Source organism: Ostrea edulis, chromosome 1 (genome assembly GCF_947568905.1).
Source record: "Ostrea edulis chromosome 1, xbOstEdul1.1, whole genome shotgun sequence".
Lineage (NCBI taxonomy): Eukaryota > Metazoa > Mollusca > Bivalvia > Ostreida > Ostreidae > Ostrea > Ostrea edulis.
Genome location: NC_079164.1, coordinates 56,059,812 through 56,082,332, shown reverse-complemented (window position 1 = coordinate 56,082,332; position 22,521 = coordinate 56,059,812). Strand labels below are relative to the sequence as shown.

Here is a 22,521-nt window from a genome sequence, read left to right as displayed (position 1 = left end):
ACTGCACCTGTTTAAGAAACACTGAATACATAGTTATATAGAACAGGAAGGTCTCGATCTACCAAAATTGTAAATTTCATGATCCTCGGGGTAGGGGTTCTGACCCCAGGGCGGGGCCAAATTTACTATAAGTGTCCATGTGTAAAACACTTAAATAACATCTTCTTTAGTGTTATTTATGGTGTCCGGATAGGGCCATTTGAAAAGTGTGACTGCGCATTAGTCACAACATGCTGTCACATCAACAAGCAACGCTCTCACGCCAACAAGCAACGCGCCTCGCGCAGACAAGCAACATGCCTTTGCCCCAACAAGCAACGCGCATTCGCGCCGTCACACCAACAAATAACACGCCTTCATGCCGTGTTGCTTGTTGGCGTGACAGCGCGAAGGTACATTGCTTGTCAGTGGGAAGGCAAGTTGTGTAAAATTGTGAAGGTGTGTTGCTTGTTGGCGCGAAAACGCGTTGCTTGTTGGTGTGAGAGCGCGAACGCGTGTTGCTTTTTGGCGTGACAACGTGTTGTGACTAACGCGCATTCACGCTTTTGCAAATGGCCCTTATAATCCGGACACCATGCATAGTTATTGATGCTAAATTGAAAGTAAATGGATATTTAGAAAGAGCAGGTAGTCTTTTACCAAAATTAAAAATTTGATGATCCCCAGAGTAGGGGTTCTGATCCCAGGGTGGGGCTAAATTTAGTATATAGTATATATGTGTAAGTTTGCTGATGCTGTATAAGATCTAAATGCATATACTTAATTAGGAATGGCAGAAAAGGATGTACAAAAAATGGTGAATTTCACAACCCAAGGTTTTGACTTCAGGATGGGTCCAAATTAGTCATATGTTTTGATGTTTTAATGTTAATACACCTATTATATTATGTAAAGCCTTTCATCAGTGTATGCATTTTTGAGGGCAGTGACGTTTTAAGAACATATCTTGTTTTTTACTGTTGCTGAACATTAGAATTTAAGTTTAGATACTCAGAACAGGAAAAATTTTCTATATTTCATAGCCCTTGGGAGTAGTGATACTTTTTCACTAGTATTCAGGTGACCGATAAGGCCTGTGGGCCTCTTGTTTCTAATTGACATGGGGTTTTTTTGTTGAAGAATTTTATCCGTAGATTTAAAAAATATTAGCAAATAACGTTTTCAATTTTCATAAATATTTTTTCATTTAAAGAATTAGAATGTCTATCTGAGTCGTTTAGGCATGTTTTCTTAGATATTCATATTATGCGTCAAATCACAGCAAAATTTGGACTCTAAAATATCTTATTTGCAAACAAAGTACCTTTTTTATCATTCTGGGATAAATCACAAAATTCATATAAAATACTTGAGAGCCTGTTTCACTTTTTCGATGGTGAAATCATATTCATAAGATGTGTTTTAACGAGGCATTAAATAAAAAATTATTGCGATGAGCAACTTTAATTCGGATAATTGGTATGTTCTCTTTTAAACTTGTGGATATTTTGATTAACGTAAGCAATTACACTGTCTTGTTAAAAGTTCAAAGTGAACAAATCGTGTGCATCGATCTAGAAAAAACAACATAGAAAAATGAAGATGTATAGCAAAACAGTTATATACTCTGTCCTCGAACAACAACTGTTTTGTTTGACCCTCGTTCTTGGGTCATACAAAAAAGCTGTTGTCCTTGAACCCAGTCAAAAACTGTTTAATGTAACATAACTACAGTTTGCACACACTGTAGGAGAAATAATTATGTTTTCCATTTTGGTTTATTACATTTTGATAAATGAAGATTTTCTCCTTCCTTTGATATAGAAATTTAGCTACAGTCAGATTGCTGAGTCAGTAGGCCTTCCTGGAGCTTTCATGATAGGAGCTGGTGCTGGGCCATGTCATATCGTTGGGGTCAACAGTGAGGTAGATATGTTTATCATAGCTTATATACATAATTTAAAGAAAGAACTAATCAGATAAGTTTATTAGATCATGTGATAGGGGAAGATAAACATTGTATCTCCCTGAAATAAAAATCATTTTCTCCTTGTGCAGAATCCTTGTTTTATAGTAACAAGGATTCTGCACAAGGTTTTTTTTCTTTCTGATTTTTCATTGTTGAACACAATAATGCCAGAAGTAGTAGATAAGAATTGTGATGCCACAACCAAATGTTAACTCAACCCTTACCAAAATATAAGCCCTGTGGCACATGCATAGTTGCTGTAAATTTGCCGCACAGTTGTGGCAAGTTTTCTGCAACTAGTTGCAGCACATTTGCCACTGTGGTGCACTTACCGCAAGTACATTTTCCGTATGCAAATGTTTTTCTCCCACAGTGGCAAAGTTGTGGCACACACTTTATGCACAATTCTGGCACACAGTCTGCTGCGACTTGGTGGCACAATCTTGCTGCACACTTCTGGTACACAGTTTGCGGTATATTTGCCATAATTAAAATTTTTTTTTTTCTGGCACACAGTTTGTGGCAAAGTTGTGGCACACTTTTGCTGCACACTTCACACACACAGTTTGCAGTGCACACTTGCTGCACACTTCTGCTCAAAATTGAGGTTTTCAAGCTATACATAAACTGTAATTATAAAACACAATGACAATTCAGTTGATATACCGTATTCGTCCTATTGAGCGCTATAAGCGTCCCCTGGGACTTTTTTCAACTCTTAAAAATTAAGGTCCCCCTTTGAAATACAGTACTACTCAATTTCTGATGATAGCTAGAGTTTTTAATCTTTCTCGCACTGAATTTCATAATATATGGTATCTTTAGTCCACCAATACCGGTATCGGAGTAGCGATAGTTTCCATTAACAATGCATTTCAAAGTGCCCCCATGTTTTAAAAAGAATGCTACAACTTTACTTATTGCCCAACTATTGCACCAGGGATCGATATTTGCCCGATGCAAGTGAAAACCCAGTTTGCACAAGTGAAACTCAATACACACTTGACCGATGGGGCAAGTGATATTTTTGGTGGAAAATGTGATTATTATAATAATTGTGTTAAGCTTGATGAATATCAAATATTAGAAAGTATAAAGCTCAACTCCATATAGTGTTGTTTTCTTTACCGAATCGTCAGATATAACGAAGGCCCATTCTAGTAGATCGTACTGTATCACCAATTGACAAGAAGATATAATTGAGATAATTAGAATTACTGGTTGACAGGCTTACAGAGCTTCAGATAAGGTGCACAAGAGCGTAAATACTCATTAAGTTTTACCAAATACGCATTTAAGTTGAAAATCAGGCGTACAATTACGCATTAGTGAATGTAAATACGCTTTACAATCCTCAAGTAATGCGTACGTATGATAGAATAATATAAGTATGAATTATCTATTCATAAGAATTGAGGTTAGCTCAGCGCTTGATTTTACATGAAATATAATCTCTATGAAAAACGTTTGATGACAATGACAATTTTGAATGATGGCTTAGAGATAACTCAAAACAACTGTATTATGTATAAGCCTAATTGTTATTATACTTCTTTCTTAAAGAGGTAGAGTGTGGTCAAAAGCACAGGAAAAAAAACTAGTATTATCAATCGTAGACAATTGATTGCTGCTACATGGCACAGAAAATGTCACCGGACAAACGATACTTTTTCCGTTAAGCTTTAACTTAAAGTTTTTTACTGAAAGGCCGCTCCTGCAGCATTGTCTCACTAACTATTCAAAAGCATTTGCGAGAATGGGAGTCACGCATTTACATGTATTTACCGACTTCCGTCACACATGCACTCGTTTTGCACAGGTGGAGGAAAACCAATTTTTGGTTAACGGTACAAGGTGAGGGTAATCCGGCCGTAATTTGCAGTGAAAACAAAGTGCAAATAATATATATGGGCAGAATTAGGTTCGCCTAAATTTTAAAAAATGCTATAGAAAGACACAAAATCTTTTGACTTTGAAACTGATATTTTTGGTCAAAAATGCTTTTGGTTTCTCAGTTATAACAGTTTAATTTACAGTATATGACAAATAGTTTTGTTTGTTTGTTTGGTCTTTATGAAATTTATTCAATACTGTACAATAAAAACTTGTATATTTACGGGTGAAAATCCTTTGTAGTTCTTTTTATCATAAACTCTTCATTGTCATTGGAATTTTGAAATTTATCATTGAGGTATTAAATTTTAAGATGTCAGACACTCGGTCACATAATATCTGATTATATTTAGAGTAAGTGATCGAATTCTGTAGTAGTGGCAAAACAGCAAATATATATAATCTGTAAATTAACAAAATACTCTTGACTTTTTCTGGAAAGCAAAATACTCATTGATTTGAAAATCAGGGGAATACTCTTTGTGGTAAAAAATAATCTGGAGCTCTGCGGCTTATTAGAGTCTAAAATATTTCGGACAACTAAGTTTTTCATTCGGACAAATATAACTTCGAGTGAGATGAAAAGTTAATGTCTATCTCTGTGCACCGTCTTTTACAATAGCAATCGCATATTTATCCATAGGATTGTTGATCTCTCCTTTTGTTTCGAGAGTTTCTCCCTGGAATGGATCCCAGATATCTCTTTAAACATGAAATCCCCTAATGCAAGAACTATACACATATCCCCATCTATACCCACATTCACACAAATACAATTACAGTACAAAACCTTATTGAATTAAGGAGAGTTTAAATGCATTCACATAGTTATGCACATCATACATGCAAGTTTACACCAAACTTATCCTAATGCGTTTTGTCCTGTGACTTTCTGTCCATTTTCCTGCAGCACATAGGCAGTCGTATAGTGAACCTTCAAAAAAAAAATAATTTGATGTGTCCTGCATATGGACTGACTGAAACATTTTACATGACATTTTAAAACTGAAGATCCGGTCCCATTTTGAATATTTGCGTACAAATGGTATATGTAATTATGTCGCGGAATTTGATTGGACATTTCACTTTTGAATATTTTGTTGATTTCAATGTTACTTATTTTCAAATATGTCAATAAAAGTATGATTTTTGAATGAAATTAAAATCAACATGTATTAATTTCATGTGTATTGAAATTAGGTTCCTATCTCAATATTCATTTTCATGATCTAATGCTGCAATTTAAACTCCTGATGTTGTCTAATTAGATGTTCCCTTATATATCCTGTATATTTCAGTAACTGACACTAATGTGTATAAAGATTAGCATCCATCCAAACCCTGGGAACTCCAGGTAAATAACATCTATGATGAAAATACATTAATGCCTACTTCTCAGGTAAAAATAATTGGGTCCATTACCGTGCATTAATTGTGTCTTGGTGATTTTCAGCGAAAAGAAATTCACAGAAGAAAAAATCACAGAAAATATTACCAAGGATAAAAAGTCACAATGAGAAATTTTGTGAAATAAGGACAAAGTGTGCAAAAACTCACATTTTGCAATTGGTTGTCGTCCATCGTAGTGCTACGTGCGTTGTGCATTTTCAATTGAACATTTTTAACTTCTTGATAACTACAAGTCCAATTATTTTAAAATTTGGTAAGAAGCATTATTGGAGATTGTAAATTTCAGGACTGCGCCAGCACCCCTGGTGCCTTAGGGGCGTGCCAAAAAACTGCCCCAAATTGACCAATTTTCAAAAATCTTCTGAAGAACCGCACACGTGTAAGAAAAAGTAAATGCATAGTGATGTAGAGCAGGAAGGCCTTTACCAACATTATAAATTTCATGATCCCCGGGGTAGAGGTTCTGACCCCAGGGCGGGGCCAAACTTGGTATATAGTGTTTGTGTAAAACACTTAAATAACATCTTCTTTAGTGCTATTGATACTAAATTGAAACTAAATGGATATTTAGAAAGAACAGGTAGTCCTTTACCAAAATTTTAAATTTGATGATCCCAGGGGTAGGGGTTTTAGTATCAGGGTGGAGCCAAAATGATCAGTTATTAAATGTGTGAACAATAGACATTTTTAACTTCTTGATAAATATCATTCCATTTCTTTTCAAATTTGGTATGAAGCATCCTTGGAACAAGGGGCGTCTCCCAGAGCAGATTTGTAAATTTCAGGATTCCTGCACCCCTGGGGCCTTAGGAGTGGGGCAAAAACTGCCCAAAATTGACCAATTTTCAAAAATCTTCTCTAAAACCGCACATGTTTAAGAAAAACTAAATGCATAGTGATGTAGAGCAGGAAGGCATCTACTAAAATTGTAAATTTCATGATTCCCAGGGTAGGGGTTCCCTGGGTTCTTACCCAAGGGCGGGGCCAAACTTACTATATAGTGTTTATGTGTAAAAAACTTAAATAACATCTTCTTTAGTGCTATTGATACTAAATTGAAACTAAATAGATATTTAGAAAGAACTGGTAGTCCTTTACCAAAATTGTAAATATGATGATCCCAGGGGTAGGGGTTTTGTTATTAGGATGGGGCCAAAATGGTCAGTAATTAAATGTGTGAACAATAATAAAACATTTTGTTTTTTACTTCTTATTGATAATACCTTTCCAATTCTTTTCAAATTTGGTATGAATATAATTAAGCATTTTTTGAACAAGGGGGACATAAATTGTAAATTTCAGGATTCCTGCACCCCTTGGGCCCTAGGAATGCGGGGCAAAAACTGCCCAAAATTGACAAATTTTCATAAATCTTCTTCTCAACAACACCACATGTTCGAGAAAAACTAAGTACATAGTGATGTAGAGCAGGAAGGCCTAGTGTAGGAAGATTATAACTTTCATGATCCCCAAGGTAGGGGTTCTGACCCCAGGACGGGGCCAAACTTATGTCTATATGTGTAAAACACTTAAATAACATTTTCTTTATTGTATTCTTTATTGTTATTGATACTAAATTGAAACTAAATGGATATTTAGTCCAAGAAAAGAGTCTTTTACCAAAATTGTAAATTTGATGATCCCCAGAGTAGGGGTTCTGACCCCAGGGTGGGGCCAAACTTAGTATATAGTATTTATGTGTAAGTTTGTTGACACTTTATAAAATCTAAATTCATGTTAGGAATAGCAGAAAAGGATGTACAAAAAATAGTGAATTTCACAACCCAGGGTTTTGACTCCAGGATATAATAAAAAATATTGGGTCCAAATTATTCTTATCTTTTGATGTTTTAATGTTAATACACCCATTAATAAAAGAATTGGCTTCATGGACCATGACTTGATCTAGGGTACGGTAAATTTAACTAGAGGGGCTACTCTGCTAAAATTAAACTTTGATATACAACACAACCAGCCGCAAGACATTTGACCTATTGCCTGAATTGATTAGTTGACCTTGACTTAATATGCTGAATAAACCCAGTAGGTATGTCAAAGCTTAGCTGGCTGCCCTGTAATCCCTCATAGGCTGCTTAGCAGCTGGATTAACAAGAGTGATACAAGTTTGAATATTAATTGTAATCAGAGACAGGATGCAAATTTACATATCTGGTGGAAAGCGTCACATGCAAATTTGTGTGGGGAACTGGGGAGGCAGCCAGTGTACCAGTTTGACTACCAAAGTAGAGGCAACACAGGGAGCCCTATGTGGACATAGGTGCCCGAACCTGAAGGGGGGTGACCACGCTCTAAAGGGGAGGGGTTAGAGATCTCTGCGTATCTCACCTGTCTCCTGCGTGCTACCTGGTTTAAAGAGCAAATGGACCCTCTTACATTTGTCCAACATGCACCAGCCTGTAGCATTCCCTCCCTTAGTAGGAGGTGGATGTGACCCAAGCTATGAACTAGCTGAGAGCCCCACGAATTAAACTTTAGCAACTTATTCAAGAAATTAATATTTTCTATGAATATCCACTGACCCTTGACCTACTTAAGTGGTCATCTGGAGGGTTCACATGAAATTCCTGCCCCCTGCTTTAGTAGCAGGTGGGAGAAGAGCCAGTTTTGGTGCAGAATAAAAGATCAACTACCCCAATGCACTTCACAGTCCTGAACCCCCATAGAAAGATGCGACAAATAAAAAAAAAAGTAGTTTGACAGCATCCTGGAGACCAGGCATCGATCTGAAAACAGGCATGTTATTGATGGTTGTCATGAAAATTAAATCAGGACAAAACAGAGTTGATTGTTTTTTCACCGAAAACCATAGTCACTGACTCGCCATCGTACCATCTGAACATTGCCGACACTATTATCAGTGAGACTGTGAGCGTTTGTGAAGAACCTAGGTGTATGGTTTGATAAGACACTTTGCATGCAAAAGCAAATCTCATCTGTGTCTCGTGCTTGCTATCGTTAACTACGTAACATCGGACGAATACGGTCGCTCATCACAGAAGATGCGTGTAAGACCCTAGTATGTGCCTCGTGACATCTCGGCTCAACTACGCCAATGGTCTTCTTTTCGGTATTAACACAACCGACTTGGCAAAACTGCAGCGGATACAGAATATGGCAGCACGAATCATCACTCGTACCAAGAGAAGTGATCACATAACTCCAGTGCTGATTTCTTTACATTGGCTTCCTATTGACAGGCGCAGCCAATACAAAATTATCCTCTACGCATATAAGGTGATTCAGAAGATGACACCAAAATACTTGGAGGAGGTGATCACTGTTTACCAACCAAATTGTTCCCTAAGATCTGAAAATTCACTGACATTATAGTTAGACCTAGATGTCGAACCTCCACATATGGAAACAGGCGCTTGAATGTGGCAGCACTTTTAAAAAACATTTAAAAACACATCTTTTTAGACTTGCATAATATTAGTATTATAGGTGTTTAAATCTTTATGGTTTCTTTAACATCATTTTAACATAACTTTTTCAAGTGTATAATTGTATATTTATTTCAACTATTGTATTTTATATCATTTGATTGTACGGTGTGGAACTTTTTTCATGCAATATATCATGTTTTAGATTTTAGTAGTTTTACTTAACATTGATGTTTTTCTAGCATTGTTTTTATATTATCTGTCTTAATGCTATTATAATTTCCTTTTACTACTTTTTTAGCATGCGGTATCATTTTTATTGTGTGCAGCGCTTTAGAGTGGTTATTTATAGTCATATAGGGCGCTATGTAAATAAATATTATTATTATTAAAAGGATATGGAATATTAAAAAAGACAAACAAAGAAGCAGTACATTTCATACACAAATCAGTTCGATGAAACAAGAAAATGGGTGCGGTGGGTGGATATTTTTCACAATGTGTTTAATCTAAGGTTTTCAGCAGAATGAAAAGTTAACTCGTTCCCCGTTAGGCAGAATTGTCTATATGGTGAGATTGTTCGAACCAGGTTTATTTCGTAAACGGTACGAAATGTCTTAGCCAATCTTAATTAATTGTGGACTATTTGATATGCATCATATAATCTTCATTATATCATGTAGAGCCTTTCATCAGCGTATGCACTTTTGAGAGCAGTGAAGTTTTAAGAACACGAACACATCTTGCTTTATAGTGTTGCTGAACATAAGAATTTAGCTTAGATATTTAGAACAGGAAAGTTTTTTCTAGTTTTCATAGACCTTGGGGGTAGTGATACTTTTTCACTTGTACTCAGTTGCCCGATAAGGCTTATGGGCCTCCTGTAAAGGAAAATAAAAAAATATTTATCTTTATACAAATTTTAAAAAATATATTCTTTTTGTAAAGTTTTTGTAAAATGTTATACTTTCTATGAGAATTTATTTTAATTTCAAACTTTAAATTTTAATAATGATAATTCAATAATTATTAGCTCACCCGAACCGAAGGCTCTAGTGAGCTTGTCTGAAAATCTGTCCTTTATCTGTCCTCGGCGTAAACTTTTCTACGTTTTCATCTTCTCCAGAAGCACAGTGCCAATTTCATCCAAATTTGGCACAAGACATCCTTGGGTGAAGGGCTTTCAAGTTTGTTCAAATGAAGGGGTATGCATCCTTCAAATGGGAGAATCACAAAAATGCAAAAACAGGGTGGGGTCATTTAAAAATCAAGAACCACTGCGCCAGAGGAGCTGAATTTTACATGAAAGCTTCCTGACATAGTGCAAATTCAAGTTTGTTAAAATCATGACCCCTGGAGGAAGGATGGGGCCACAATAAGAGATCAAAGATTTACATGCAAATATATAGGGGAAATCCTTAAAAATCTTCTCAAGAAACACTGGGCCAGAAATGCTGAGCTTCCTGACATAGTGCAGATTTAAGTTTGTTAAAATCATGACCCCCAGGGTAGGATGGGGCCACAATAGGGGATCAAAGTTTTACATACAAATAAATAGAGAAAATCTTTTGAAATCTTCTCAAAAACCATTGGGCCAAAGAATTTTAGATTTCCATGAAAGCTTCCTGGCATAGTGCAGATTCAAGTTTGTAAAAACCATGGTCTCCGGGGGTAGGTTGGGGCCACAATAAAGATCAAAGTTCTACATGTGAATATATAGGGAAAATCTTTAAGGTGACTCACGTGAGCAATGTGGTTCATGGGCCTATTGTTTCATCATTCTGCAGCAAAGATAGGCACCTGATCTTGACCAAGCCGACCAAGTAATGATATACCAGTACATATACTGTATACAGGGAAATATTCACCCCATTTTATTTTCGCAGATGCCAAATTTAAGATGGTTTTTTCTCTTATCTCTCTTTTAATACAATTACATCCTGACAAATTTGAAATGGGCGCAAAACCATCTGCAAGTGTAGAAGGGCAAAAATAAGACGGGGTGTGGGTTGGGGTGAAAACAACTCTTTATACAGTAATTACATGGAAATATAAAAACTAGCATTACTGGTCCATGCCAATAAACAACCATCATTTTATTATTGTAGGGACAGGAGGATCCAATTATATCTAAGTAATAAAATTTATATTTACTCTCTAATTATACAGTGAAACTTCTCCAAACCGGCCCCTCAGAAAACCGCTCCTCCCCAAATATCGGCCGATTTCCAAAGTCCAGGCAGAAATCTTAACAGCCCAGTAGCTAAGTACTTCGTTACTAGCTTGAAAAGACGGATGTATATTTAATTGCATGTTATAAAATTTAGAAATTCATTTCAAAATTAAGGATTATCTCCCTCATGCATAGCTCTTATCCTTGGGCGAATTTGGCTCCACTTGTTTGGCACGCTGTTTTTGGCTATATTTAGATCTAAAACTTCATAGTTATTTCGGATTTCAAACATTTCGGTTGAGCATCACTGAAGAGACATTATTTGTCGAAATGGGCATCTGGTGCATCAAAATTGGTACCGTATAAGTTTTACATTATATTCCTTATACAAAGAAATTCTTACAAAACCAGCAACCCCTAAAAAATGGACAGCGGCCACCTTTTATAGATCATTTGTTAACAAACGTGTAATTTCCCCTCATAATACAATCCACTTTTTTAAGACCAGAAAATTTTGGTCAGAGGGCCCTCTTATAGAAAATAGGTACATTTCGGGTACCTTAATTGGGTACAATAAAAAGTACCCGAAATGTATCCGAAACTCTACCCTTTTTGAAACCGCACTTTAATTATTTTTTTTTTACTTCCAGGCGGGTACTTTTTTTCAGGTACATTTTTCTCTCCGATACAACTTTTAAGTTTTTAATTTTTGGGGTACCTTTTTGGTACGCATTGGGTACAATAAAAAGTACCCAAAATGTACCTGGAATGTACCCAAAAAGGCACCCAAAACTATACCCTTTTTGGAACCGCACTTTAAAATTCTTTTTACCTGCAGGCTTGTACTTTTTGTTTCCCACGCAACTTTTAATTTTTTAATTTTTGGGGTACGCATTGGATATAGTAAAAATTACCCAGAATGTACCCAAAAGGTACCTGGAATGTACCCAAAAAGGCACCCAAAACTATACCCTTTTTGGAACCGCACTTTAAAATTCTTTTTACCTGCAGGCTTGTACTTTTTGTTTCCCACGCAACTTTTAATTTTTTAATTTTTGGGGTACGCATTGGATATAGTAAAAATTACCAAGAATGTACCCAAAAGGTACCTGGAATGTACCCCAAAAAGTACCCGAAACTGTACTCTTTTTGGAACCGCACTTTAATTTTTTTTTTACCTCCAAGCGGGTACTTTTTCGGGTACATTATTCTTTCCCATACAGGGGGCCTCCGTGGCCGAGTGGTTAGAGCATCGCGCTCAAAATGACACGGCCTCTCACCTCTGTCGGCGCGGGTTCGAATCCCGCTCGAGCCGGTAAGTGAGAAAGTTTCCCAGTTTACTTTCAGAAGGTCGGTGGTCTCTTCCCAGGTACATTGTATCTGGGTTCTCTCTTCCACTAATAAAAATTGGGCGCCACCATATAACTGAAAAATTGTTGAGTGTGGCGGAAAACATCAATCAATCAATCAATCAATCAATCAATCTTCCCCATACAACTTTTTAAGTTTTTAATTTTGGGGGTACCTTTTGGGTCCTTTTTGGGTATGCATTGGGTACAGTAAAAAGTACACAGAATGTACCCAATAGGTACCTGGAATGTGCCCAAAAGGGTATCCGAAACTATACCCTTTTTAGAACCGCACTTTAAAATTTTTTTTACCTCCAGGGAGGTACTTTTTCGGGTACATTTTTCTTTCCCATACAACTTTTATTTTTTTATTTTTGGGGTACCGTTTGTGTACTTATGGGGTATGCATTGGGTACAGTAAAAGGTACCTGGAATGTACCCAAAAGGGTACCCGAAACTATACCCTTTTTGGAACCGCACTTTAAATTTTTTTTTTACCTCCAGGCGGGTACTTTTTCGGGTACATTATTCTTTCCCATACAGGGGGCCTCCGTGGCCGAGTGGTTAGAGCATCGCGCTCAAAATGACACGGCCTCTCACCTCTGTCGGCGCGGGTTCGAATCCCGCTCGAGCCGGTAAGTGAGAAAGTTTCCCAGTTTACTTTCAGAAGGTCGGTGGTCTCTTCTCAGGTACATTGTATCTGGGTTCTCTCTTCCACCAATAAAAATTGGGCGCCACCATATAACTGAAAAATTGTTGAGTGTGGCGGAAAACATCAATCAATCAATCTTTCCCATACAACTTTTTAAGTTTTTAATTTTGGGGGTACCTTTTGGGTCCTTTTGGGGTATGCATTGGGTACAGTAAAAAGTACACAGAATGTACCCAATAGGTACCTGGAATGTACCCAAAAGGGTACCCGAAACTATACCCTTTTTAGAACCGCACTTTAAAAATTTTTTTACCTCCAGGCAGGTACTTTTTCGGGTATATTTTTCTTTCCCATACAACTTTTAATTTTTTTATTTTTGGGGTACCGTTTGTGTACTTATGGGGTATGCATTGGGTACAGTAAAAGGTACCTGGAATGTACCCAAAAGGGTACCCGAAACTATACCCTTTTTGGAACTGCACTTTAAATTTTTTTTTACCTGCAGGCAGGTACTTTTTTGGGTACATTTTTCTTTCCATAAAACTTTTTAAGTTTTTAATTTTTGGGGTACCTTTTCACCATGCCAGGGTACATTATTATTTCAAACTTTCTAAGTTTCAAGTTTTAGGATACCTTAATGTTCTTATTGATACAATCCGAGTACATTTTAAGTACTTTTCAGGTACAATCCGGATTCCGTTTCAGGTACCATTTTAGAAACTTTTCGGCTACATTTTAGGTACAACTCCGGTACTATTTTAGGTACTTTTTGGGTACATTTATTGGTAAAATCTGGTTACCAATTTAGACAGTTTTCAGCTACAAACTGAGTACATTTTAGGAACTTTAGGCCTAAAAAAAATTAATTACTTGGTTCTCAGGCCCGCCCGCATCTCTTTTAATAATGCACATTACCCATTTTTATCATTAAATGAATAAAATAAGATTTATCTCATGCGCTCGTAAGATGCTTAAAAAAATCCGGAAACCGCGACCGCATTTAAGAGACTCCCGTCAGTTAAATGTTTGACAAACGTCTGGATGATACAGACATGTGCAATCAAATCGCGCCATACATAATAGAGTTTTGTTTGAGTAATGGCAGCCCCCATATCTAACCCGTGTTGTCGCCTTTACCAAGACATTTTGTCTGGAAAAAAAATCACGGACGATTTTAGGAGAACGTTTTGGGGTTTACGATCAACTTCTAGAGATAATTGATAATGTACCTCGCCCAAATAACGATAAAGGACAGTATGTGCAGGAATAAACTGAACAAAATCGGCAAAATTGATTACCGTATCAAAACGAAAGTAGAAACGCTGAAATCTGAATGACATGTTTTGATACGCGATTTACGCCTTAAACACAAAGATGACATAGGCTTACAGCAATTATACACACTTAAATAAAAAACAATATTGTTGTTTTCATCTGTCAACTCCATTTTGCAAACAGACACATGTAACAGAAATTATAACACATGATCTGATTCACTGGGTTTTGACACAATCTGAGCAAACTGGTATATATCGTATATGTTCCCTCCAATATGCTTTTGCTGTGCAGATAACACAGTTGAGCAAATTGAAGGGGCTTATCCCACTTGTGAAAGCTGAAGGGCTTAATTACCAATTGCCACACAAAAAGAAAGAATGTAGAAAATGCAAGAGAAAAAGAAAGAGAAGGAAATAATGTTCTTAATTTCTTTCTATGTGTATTGAGCAATGGATTAATTTAAGAATGGGAGTTTTGAAATAATTTTAAAAAAAAAATCTTTCGTCTGTTTTTTATGAGGTAAAAAGGAAAGAAAAAAGGTCTCCCTCCCTCATTTATTTTTGACAAAACTGGCCTGAGAACCAAGAAATTCTTTTTTTGGTCTTACGGGTACAATTTTAGGTACACACTGGGAACATTTTAGGTTTTTACCAGGTACAGCATAGGTACCATTTTAGGTACACTCTGGGTACCATTTTAGGCACTTTTCGAGTACCATTTAGGGCATTTTCCAGACTTTACTTGCCCCTCCTAAAGTATATTTGACTAACGTACTTTAAATGTACTGGAGTTCTGCTAGTTTTCATGAATATTACCAACCAATATGTGTTCTGAAAAAATGAAGAATCTTAATATATGAGAAATTGTATTTAATTCATAGTGTAAAAAATTATGACAAAGCTTCTCTTCTTTGTAATCATATTTCTCCTGCAAATAATACATGTAATAAAAAAAAACATTTAATGAAATATAATCAAACCAAATCACAATACGAATGTACTTTACTGCACTCTTCTTTTGTCTTTAATTCGGTTGACTTGACGATCTAAATTATCTTTATTTTATACCTGTCTCTGTTATACTCGGGGGCCATACTTTTTACAAACTTTGCACTATGTTAGGAAGCTTTCATGTAAATTTCCACTTTCCTGGCCCAGTAGTTTTTGAGAAGAAGATTTTTAAAGATCTTCCTTATATATTTGTTGTATGCAAAAACTTTGATCCCATAAATAATTATTTCTAATCACTTACGTCATTTGTGCTAACAACTTAAATTTTTACTTGTCAATTGATAACTCTTACTGTTCCTTCGGACCAATCAGATTAAAATCAGCTCCTCGTATAGCAACAACATAAAAATAAAGGAGCAGATCGAGCTGATTTTAATCATAATGCCGACATTGTTATTTCAGTTTGATCTGCTTTGTATATAAATTAAGAGTGGTTAAACTATGAGGAGTTACAAATGAAATATCACTACTGTGTCTAGCGAGTAGATATCTAGTTGATGCAAATCGCGGGTTTAATAATCAAGTGCCTGGTAGATATTAATGAAAATCGTCCCAGTGTCCGATAATAGACACATTTAAAGTAGCAAATTTCATCATCCTTCTTTACAAAAAACACATGAGTTACATAATTCAAGATACCTTATGTGACCTTATGATGATCTTCACTGCACATAAGGAAAGCAAGGATAACAGTCAGTGTTATCCTTGCTTTCCTTATGTGCAGTGAAGATCATCAGACACAAAATATGTGAAAGGGATAAGAATCAGAGGAATTTCTGATTATTAGTGATCATAACTGGTATGAAGTCAAAGAACCTACAAGATACTCTAGTGTGGAAATCACTTACTTAATGGTTTGAAGTCTCTTCAGGATTACACCACGAACTCACTCAAGTCCCTGTTGAAGGCTATTCTCTGTCTGTTCATAATGTTTACAGTAGGTCACAACATAATAAACATGGCGTCTGCATGCTGAATTTGTGCGGGAACTTGAGTGCACACCCGATGCTTTTGATCAGGAACCCGATCTCAATTTACGGTTGATAGAGCCAAGTACTGTGAGGACCTGCTCTGGATTGATTATTTAATTAATTAATAAGTTAACTAGGTTAAAAATACTATGATGCTCTTCAATAATTTCCTTCTGCAGGGACATCTTTTGACATACAGTGTATATCAATATTAGAAAAAAACAACCCCCCCCCCTCCACCAAAAAAAAAAAAACCACCCCCCAAAAACCCAAACCAAACACAGATAGATCTATATATAGAATTAATTGAAAATTAAATTCATTGATTGTCACATAATTGTTTTTTATGAAATTGCTGCTAACTAATATACATGTAGTATTATCAAGTTCAAAAGACTATCTTACTACTAGGTCTACAATAATTATTGTTATTATATGATTGAATAATTCCTAGCTCTCATTGGCTGAGATCCAACAATGTAGAAATCATACTACGTTATGTTTACCTGCACGTGACCTTCCAGGTGACCATAATAAATAGGGCCACACAGTCTCGCGCAGTCTTGCTTCCGGTGGAACTTTCGGAGACAAGCACACATTTATCAGCATAGCAATAGATTATGAATTGGCTTATTTAAGTTAAAAGAAACGATCATAACTTTTTATTCGTGTTTGCGTGTTGTCAACTTGGTTTACGGCGAACATGTAAGATGTCCAGGATCCTATCTACTCCTGGGTTGGCGAAAAAACGGGGAAAACAATGCAGGTACTAATGTAAACAATCGATGTCAAAACACATATTTACACGTTTTCTCTGTATTTCACGAATAAATATTTCGTAAATATACATTTACATTTGCAGAGATGACTGAAAACAACAGAAGCAATAGCTGTTTAAGGACGGTGTGAAGGATAAAGACCCCACCCCCCCCCCCCTCTTCACCATTTAACAGCTGTTTAATAGCTTCGACTTTCATATTATAGTGGCGGATTGTTAGTCCTCCCCCTTTTCTTCCGCCACAAAGGCATTACTGGCATATATAGCTGAAAACTCCAGATTTGGCACCCAAAATGGGTGAGTAATTTGGCTAATACTTCAAAACTTGACTTTTACATCCCCCCCCCCCCTCGGAAATCCTGGATCCGTCAATGATATGGGAGAAGACAGATGGGATCTATGAAATACAGCATACGGTACTGATGACAAGCTTAATAATAATATTAACTGGTCTATTAGACTCTCATCGAGTTTATCCATGGAGATACAATATACATGTGGTCTGTAAAATTTATGTATATATGCATTCATAAATATTTTACCTTAAAATTTCCATGTAACGGTAGAATCTTATGTTTTATATCGTTTGCATGTTTTCAATTCTGAAATCTTGTGTAAAACTTGTTTCATACCAGAATCCAAAGCATCATTAGCATGACCTAAATGAATCTAAAACACAGGTCAGAATTATGATTATGAAGAATACCTTTTGACTGAGTGGTGTCACATGTGGGTTTCGGATATTGTGAATGTCACATTTAAGAATTACGGCAAAATTTTAAATGTATGACAAAACACTAAAATTGCTACATTAATTCACATGTAAGTATTTTCACTACGATCCCTACCTACGAAACTAAATTTGATGAATGTTGATCCAAATAATTCTATAAAGCAATATAATCATTTAATACATGTACATGTAGCTCTGTGATTAACTTTTATTCAATATCAATATTTAGATACTATCAAAGTATATCCCATGTAGAAAACACACCTTTTCATGCATTGATTTATGTTTTTGACCCATCAAGATCAGAATTTAGATTTTTATCAGACATCAATCAATCTCAAACTTTATTTGTAACAGTTGTGCAGATGCAGAAAAATATGCTTGAATCTAACAATGGAAGGGATATGTAATTCTTCATTTCCATATATTTAACTGAATTCTGCAGTTTCATTTCCACAATGCATTTATTATTTCCTTGTACACTATACTTCTTTGCTATTTACAGTGATTTTTTTTTATTTCAGTTTATTTGAAGATAATGGGTCTACTGCTTGGTGGTTTATTGGATTGTGAAAAGTGACACTGGATTAACGAATTACCAGAGCAATCCATTCCAGGGCAGATTATGAAAGCTGCTTTGCTCTTGTTGATTTTAATATCTTCTGATATACAAATACAGATTAAGTATTAAAAATAAAATAAAAGTCTTCAACACCATGTATTTTCTTTTCATACAATTTAATGTAGATACTTATGTACATAAGTCAAGCTTACGTTTAATTGATTTTTCCTCTAGAGTGGTAGTATTTGATCATTCATGACACACAAATTGTACAATATATTCTTGGCAATGACATGAGATTACAAGTCTATCAATAACTAGTGCCTGTCTTGTGGTTATGAAGTAGATAGAGAGTCATAGCTTGAAATCAGGTCCTTCACAGTAGACACACCAAGTTTATGGGTACAGGTGGTCAGGAACCAGTTTCCAGTGCATTGCTGTTGAAGATTGAAACAGAATAATCTTATAAAATGCTGACATAAAAAAGAAGCACTTATTTATAAGAAACCAAATCTTATGATATATACTATTCAAAATTTGATAAGGATCATAGATATTTTTCTGTTTAAAAAATAATAACTGCATAACTGGCAATATTGTGTCCAGGTGAAATCAAAAACGTCTTCAACAAACTTGCACGTCCATTTCATGCCATGGGAAATGCGTTTCTCATCACAGTTTATGCTTTTGCTACCATTGCACAATTTTCACTCAGACATCGGTGTCTGATTCTTTCTAAAATTTCAAACTCACTTGAGTGTTTACACTACGTTTATCAACACAATGCCCCCTCAACGTGTAAGGCGTCGCCTGACGACAGAACAACTGGGCAGATGTATTGGAATGCTTGACGCTGGCTATTCACACGTGACGTTGCAAATGCACTAAACGTCAGTCAGAGCGTTGTAAACAGGGCCTGGAACCGACAGCAAACTTTTGGTACAGCAGCACACCGACATGGGGTGGTCATCAGAGGTCGACAACCCAACGCCAAGACCATTTTGTGGCTCTTCTGGCACGACGCCATCCCTTCTGGACAGCAACCAGCCTACGTAACGACCTCCTGAACGCCTCGGGGGTGAATGCGTCCACTCAGACGATACGGAATCGGCTTCACAATGCAGGTCTCAACTCGAGAAGGGCATGTGTTCGTGTCCCTCTGACTGTTCGACACCGGCGGGAGCGATTGGACTGGGCTGAAGATCATGCCACTTGGACACAGAACGATTGGGTTCAAGTTCTGTTCACCGATGAGTCCAGGTATTGTTTGGACTTTACAGACAGGAGGCACCGAGTGTGGCGACGACAACGTGAACGTTTCCATGATGCTAACATCAGTGAACATTACCGTTATGGTGGTGGTTCCATCATGGTCTGGGGTGGAATCAGCAGGGATGGAAGTACAGATCTTCATGTCCTGGAGAGAGGAACAATGACGGGGGTGCGGTACCGGGATGAGATCCTTGCTGTTTACGTCAGACCCTACGCTGGTGTTGTTGTCCCTGAGTTCATCCTGATGGATGATAACGCCCATCCTCATCGCGTCAGGGTGGTGGAGCAGTACCTTCAGCAGGAGACAATTGTCCGTATGGACTGGCCAGCGCGCTCGCCGGACTTGAACCCGATTGAGCATGTATGGAACATACTGCAGGTTGCCCTTTCACGCCGTAGAGCACAACCCACGACTTTGGCAGAGCTCGGAAACGCCCTCGTGGAAGAGTGGAACAACCTTCCCATTGGAAACATCCGGGTGCTTATTGACAGCATGGCTCGACGCTGTCAAGCCGTCATTGATGCAAGGGGAGGCCATACCCGGTATTGACACTTCATCGACTAAGTGTAATGATGGACTATCCCCCAAAACTGTGTAATTCTTTCTCTGGTTTGCTGTTAACTTTTTGTAATGAAATGCCTTTTGGTGTTGTTATCAGATTTCAAGCATTCCGTATTGATAAAAGTTCATGCCGTTCATGAATTTTCATTCATAACCTGAGTAAACACGTTTCTGAGTCAAATTTATGTCTTTTGTTATGTTAGTGGTAAATTACACATATATAACCTAGTGATCCTTATCAAATTTTGAGTAGTATATATTGACATTTCTTACATGTAAAGCTTAGCAGTAACCCATCAAAATGTGATTACCTGTTGTTGACAATTCAGTTATCTGCACAGTGCAAGGAATAGAGCCCATCTTTTTTGGTTTGTTGAGCCCGAGGTGGTACAGACTTAAGATCTTACATCGATGATTGTCCGACATCTGTTAATTGAAATGAATACATTTTGAAAAGTAGAATTTAAAAAAGTTATATAATTGTGAGGTTTTCAATTATGATAATGATTTTATTGCTTAATATGAATATAATATTTGCACACTCTCACTATAATAAATCACTAGTTTGTCTTCATTTTATAAACAAAGATCGAACAAATGTACTGGGATCAAGACAGTTTTATAACACAAATACATAATATATATACATTTTCCCATTTAATTATTTGTTAGCTTTCTTTAATTATATTTTACTGATATTTGCTATCACTTATCTATTTTTTGTGTAAATACAAAAACCATAGAGAATAATGTCAGCTGGGCAGTGATTTGTTCTTTCTTATGCCCATTCACAAAATTTTATGGATTGTGCTGTTTTCCATGATTATTGATGTTATCAATTATGATGTAAGCATATAAATTAAGTTAGTTCAAGTCAGTCACTTTTATAGTAGTTTTCTTTAGGAGAAACTGAATACTGATCGCATACTCAGGGTTTGACAATAACTGTAGCCTGCTAGCCGCGGATAATTCTAATTCATGTTGAAATTTGGCCGGGGGGGGGGGGCTTAGGGGGGGGGGGGGGGCAAAAACTGCCCCAAAATGACCAATTTTCAAAAATCTTCTTCAAGAACCACACACATGTAAGAAAACCTAAATGCATAGTAATGTAGAGGAGGAAAGCCTCTACCAAAATTATAAATTTCATGATCCCCGGGGTAGGGGTTCTGACCCCCAGGACGGGGTCAAACTTGTTATATAGTGTTTATGTGTAAAACACTTAAATAACATTTTCTTTAGTGCTTTTGATACTAAATTGAAACTAAATGGATAGAACCGGTAGTCTTTTACCAAAATTGTAAATTTGATTTTCCCCATTGTGGGGTCAAACTTAGTATATAGTATTTATGTGTATGTTTGCTGATACTGTATAAAATCTCAATGCATACTTAGGAATAGGAGAAAAGGATGTACAAAAACGGTGAATTTCAATCAAAACCCAGGGTTATGACTTTAGGATGAGTCCAAATTAGTCATATCTTTTGATGTTTTAATGTTGATACACCTATTGTTTAAAGCCTTTCATCGGTGTATGCACTTTTGAGGGTAGTGAAATTTTAAGAACACATCTTGTTTTATACTTTTGCTGAACATTAAAATTTAGCTTAGATATTCAGAACAGGAAATTTTTTCTAGATTTCATAGCCCATGGAAGTAGTGATACTTTTTTTTACTAGTATTCAGGTGACCGAAAAGGCCTGTGGGCCTCTTGTTTAAGGAAAAAGTTGCTTCGGGTACCTACCGGGTACATTTTGGGTACCTTTCGGTTACATCTCATTTCTGTAAGGGGGTGATTAAGCTTGACCAGGTGTGAAAAATTAACCATGTGGGAAATTATCTACTGAAGGTGTGAAAAATATGAGTGGCCTCTATAATTTCTATGGTTTACCTGTGATGTTGTGTGTTGGGGACACCTGGCAAGTCCAAGAGACCCTTCCAAATTCAGTACAAAATGTAACAGATATTGAACACAGTATCAAATTGTTGCATCATACTATCGTATGGATATAAGCAGATGTGAATAAAAAAAAAACCATGACTGTTAATGATAATAATCAAAAGATAAATTAATTTTCTTGGTTTCCATAGACTTAAAATTCCTAAGAAATATTCAAATTACAATTTTATATTCACTACTGTACTTTTCACCAACGTCAAAACAAATTTGATAAAGACATAAGCGATGGACAAAAACAGTTTTTATAGGTACTGTAAGAGGTCAATGCCAATAATGTGTTCTGTAATAGATTTTCAATTTTAATTTAGATGATTTCAGCAAGAATATTTCTGGTACAAGCGGATAAATTGATCTCCACTGATAATTCACTAGATCAATTGATCAAAATGAACAGTACCTCCTTTGTGTATTAATTGCAGGCTTGGGTTGGGAAAAAAACCATGTTAGTCATTTATTTTGTTTTATTTCCAAGAGTGAAATTAATGATATTTGAACATTAATTTTTTTATGGTTCGTGGTTTGAGGAAATATCTAATAAAAATTTAGATAAAATGTCTCTAAATTGCAAG

The 22,521-nt window shown here is 36.3% G+C and overlaps 1 protein-coding gene and 2 long non-coding RNA genes across 6 annotated transcripts in view; 2 read left to right on the top strand and 1 right to left on the bottom strand.

The window, feature by feature from the left end:
• LOC130051844 (ester hydrolase C11orf54 homolog) overlaps nt 1-22,521 on the top strand; it is a 227,025-nt gene that overhangs the window by 143,946 nt on the left and 60,558 nt on the right. For all 3 annotated transcript variants that reach the window (XM_056154788.1, XM_056154790.1, XM_056154791.1), the window contains one exon: nt 1,804-1,905. In XM_056154788.1, the coding sequence (XP_056010763.1) occupies nt 1,804-1,905 (102 nt within the window). The remainder of the gene's footprint in view (nt 1-1,803; nt 1,906-22,521) is intronic.
• Nucleotides 9,957-18,309, top strand: LOC130051910 (uncharacterized). 2 transcript variants are annotated; one of them, XR_008800176.1, is made up of 2 exons: nt 9,957-16,854; nt 18,124-18,309. It is a non-coding gene; the product is annotated as an uncharacterized LOC130051910 (long non-coding RNA). The 2 variants fall into 2 exon arrangements; XR_008800178.1 differs by having other exon boundaries at nt 9,957-17,163.
• LOC125675641 (uncharacterized) lies at nt 18,321-20,929 on the bottom strand. Its single transcript, XR_008800160.1, has 2 exons — nt 20,307-20,929; nt 18,321-18,598 (listed from the first exon to the last, which is right to left on the bottom strand). It is a non-coding gene; the product is annotated as an uncharacterized LOC125675641 (long non-coding RNA).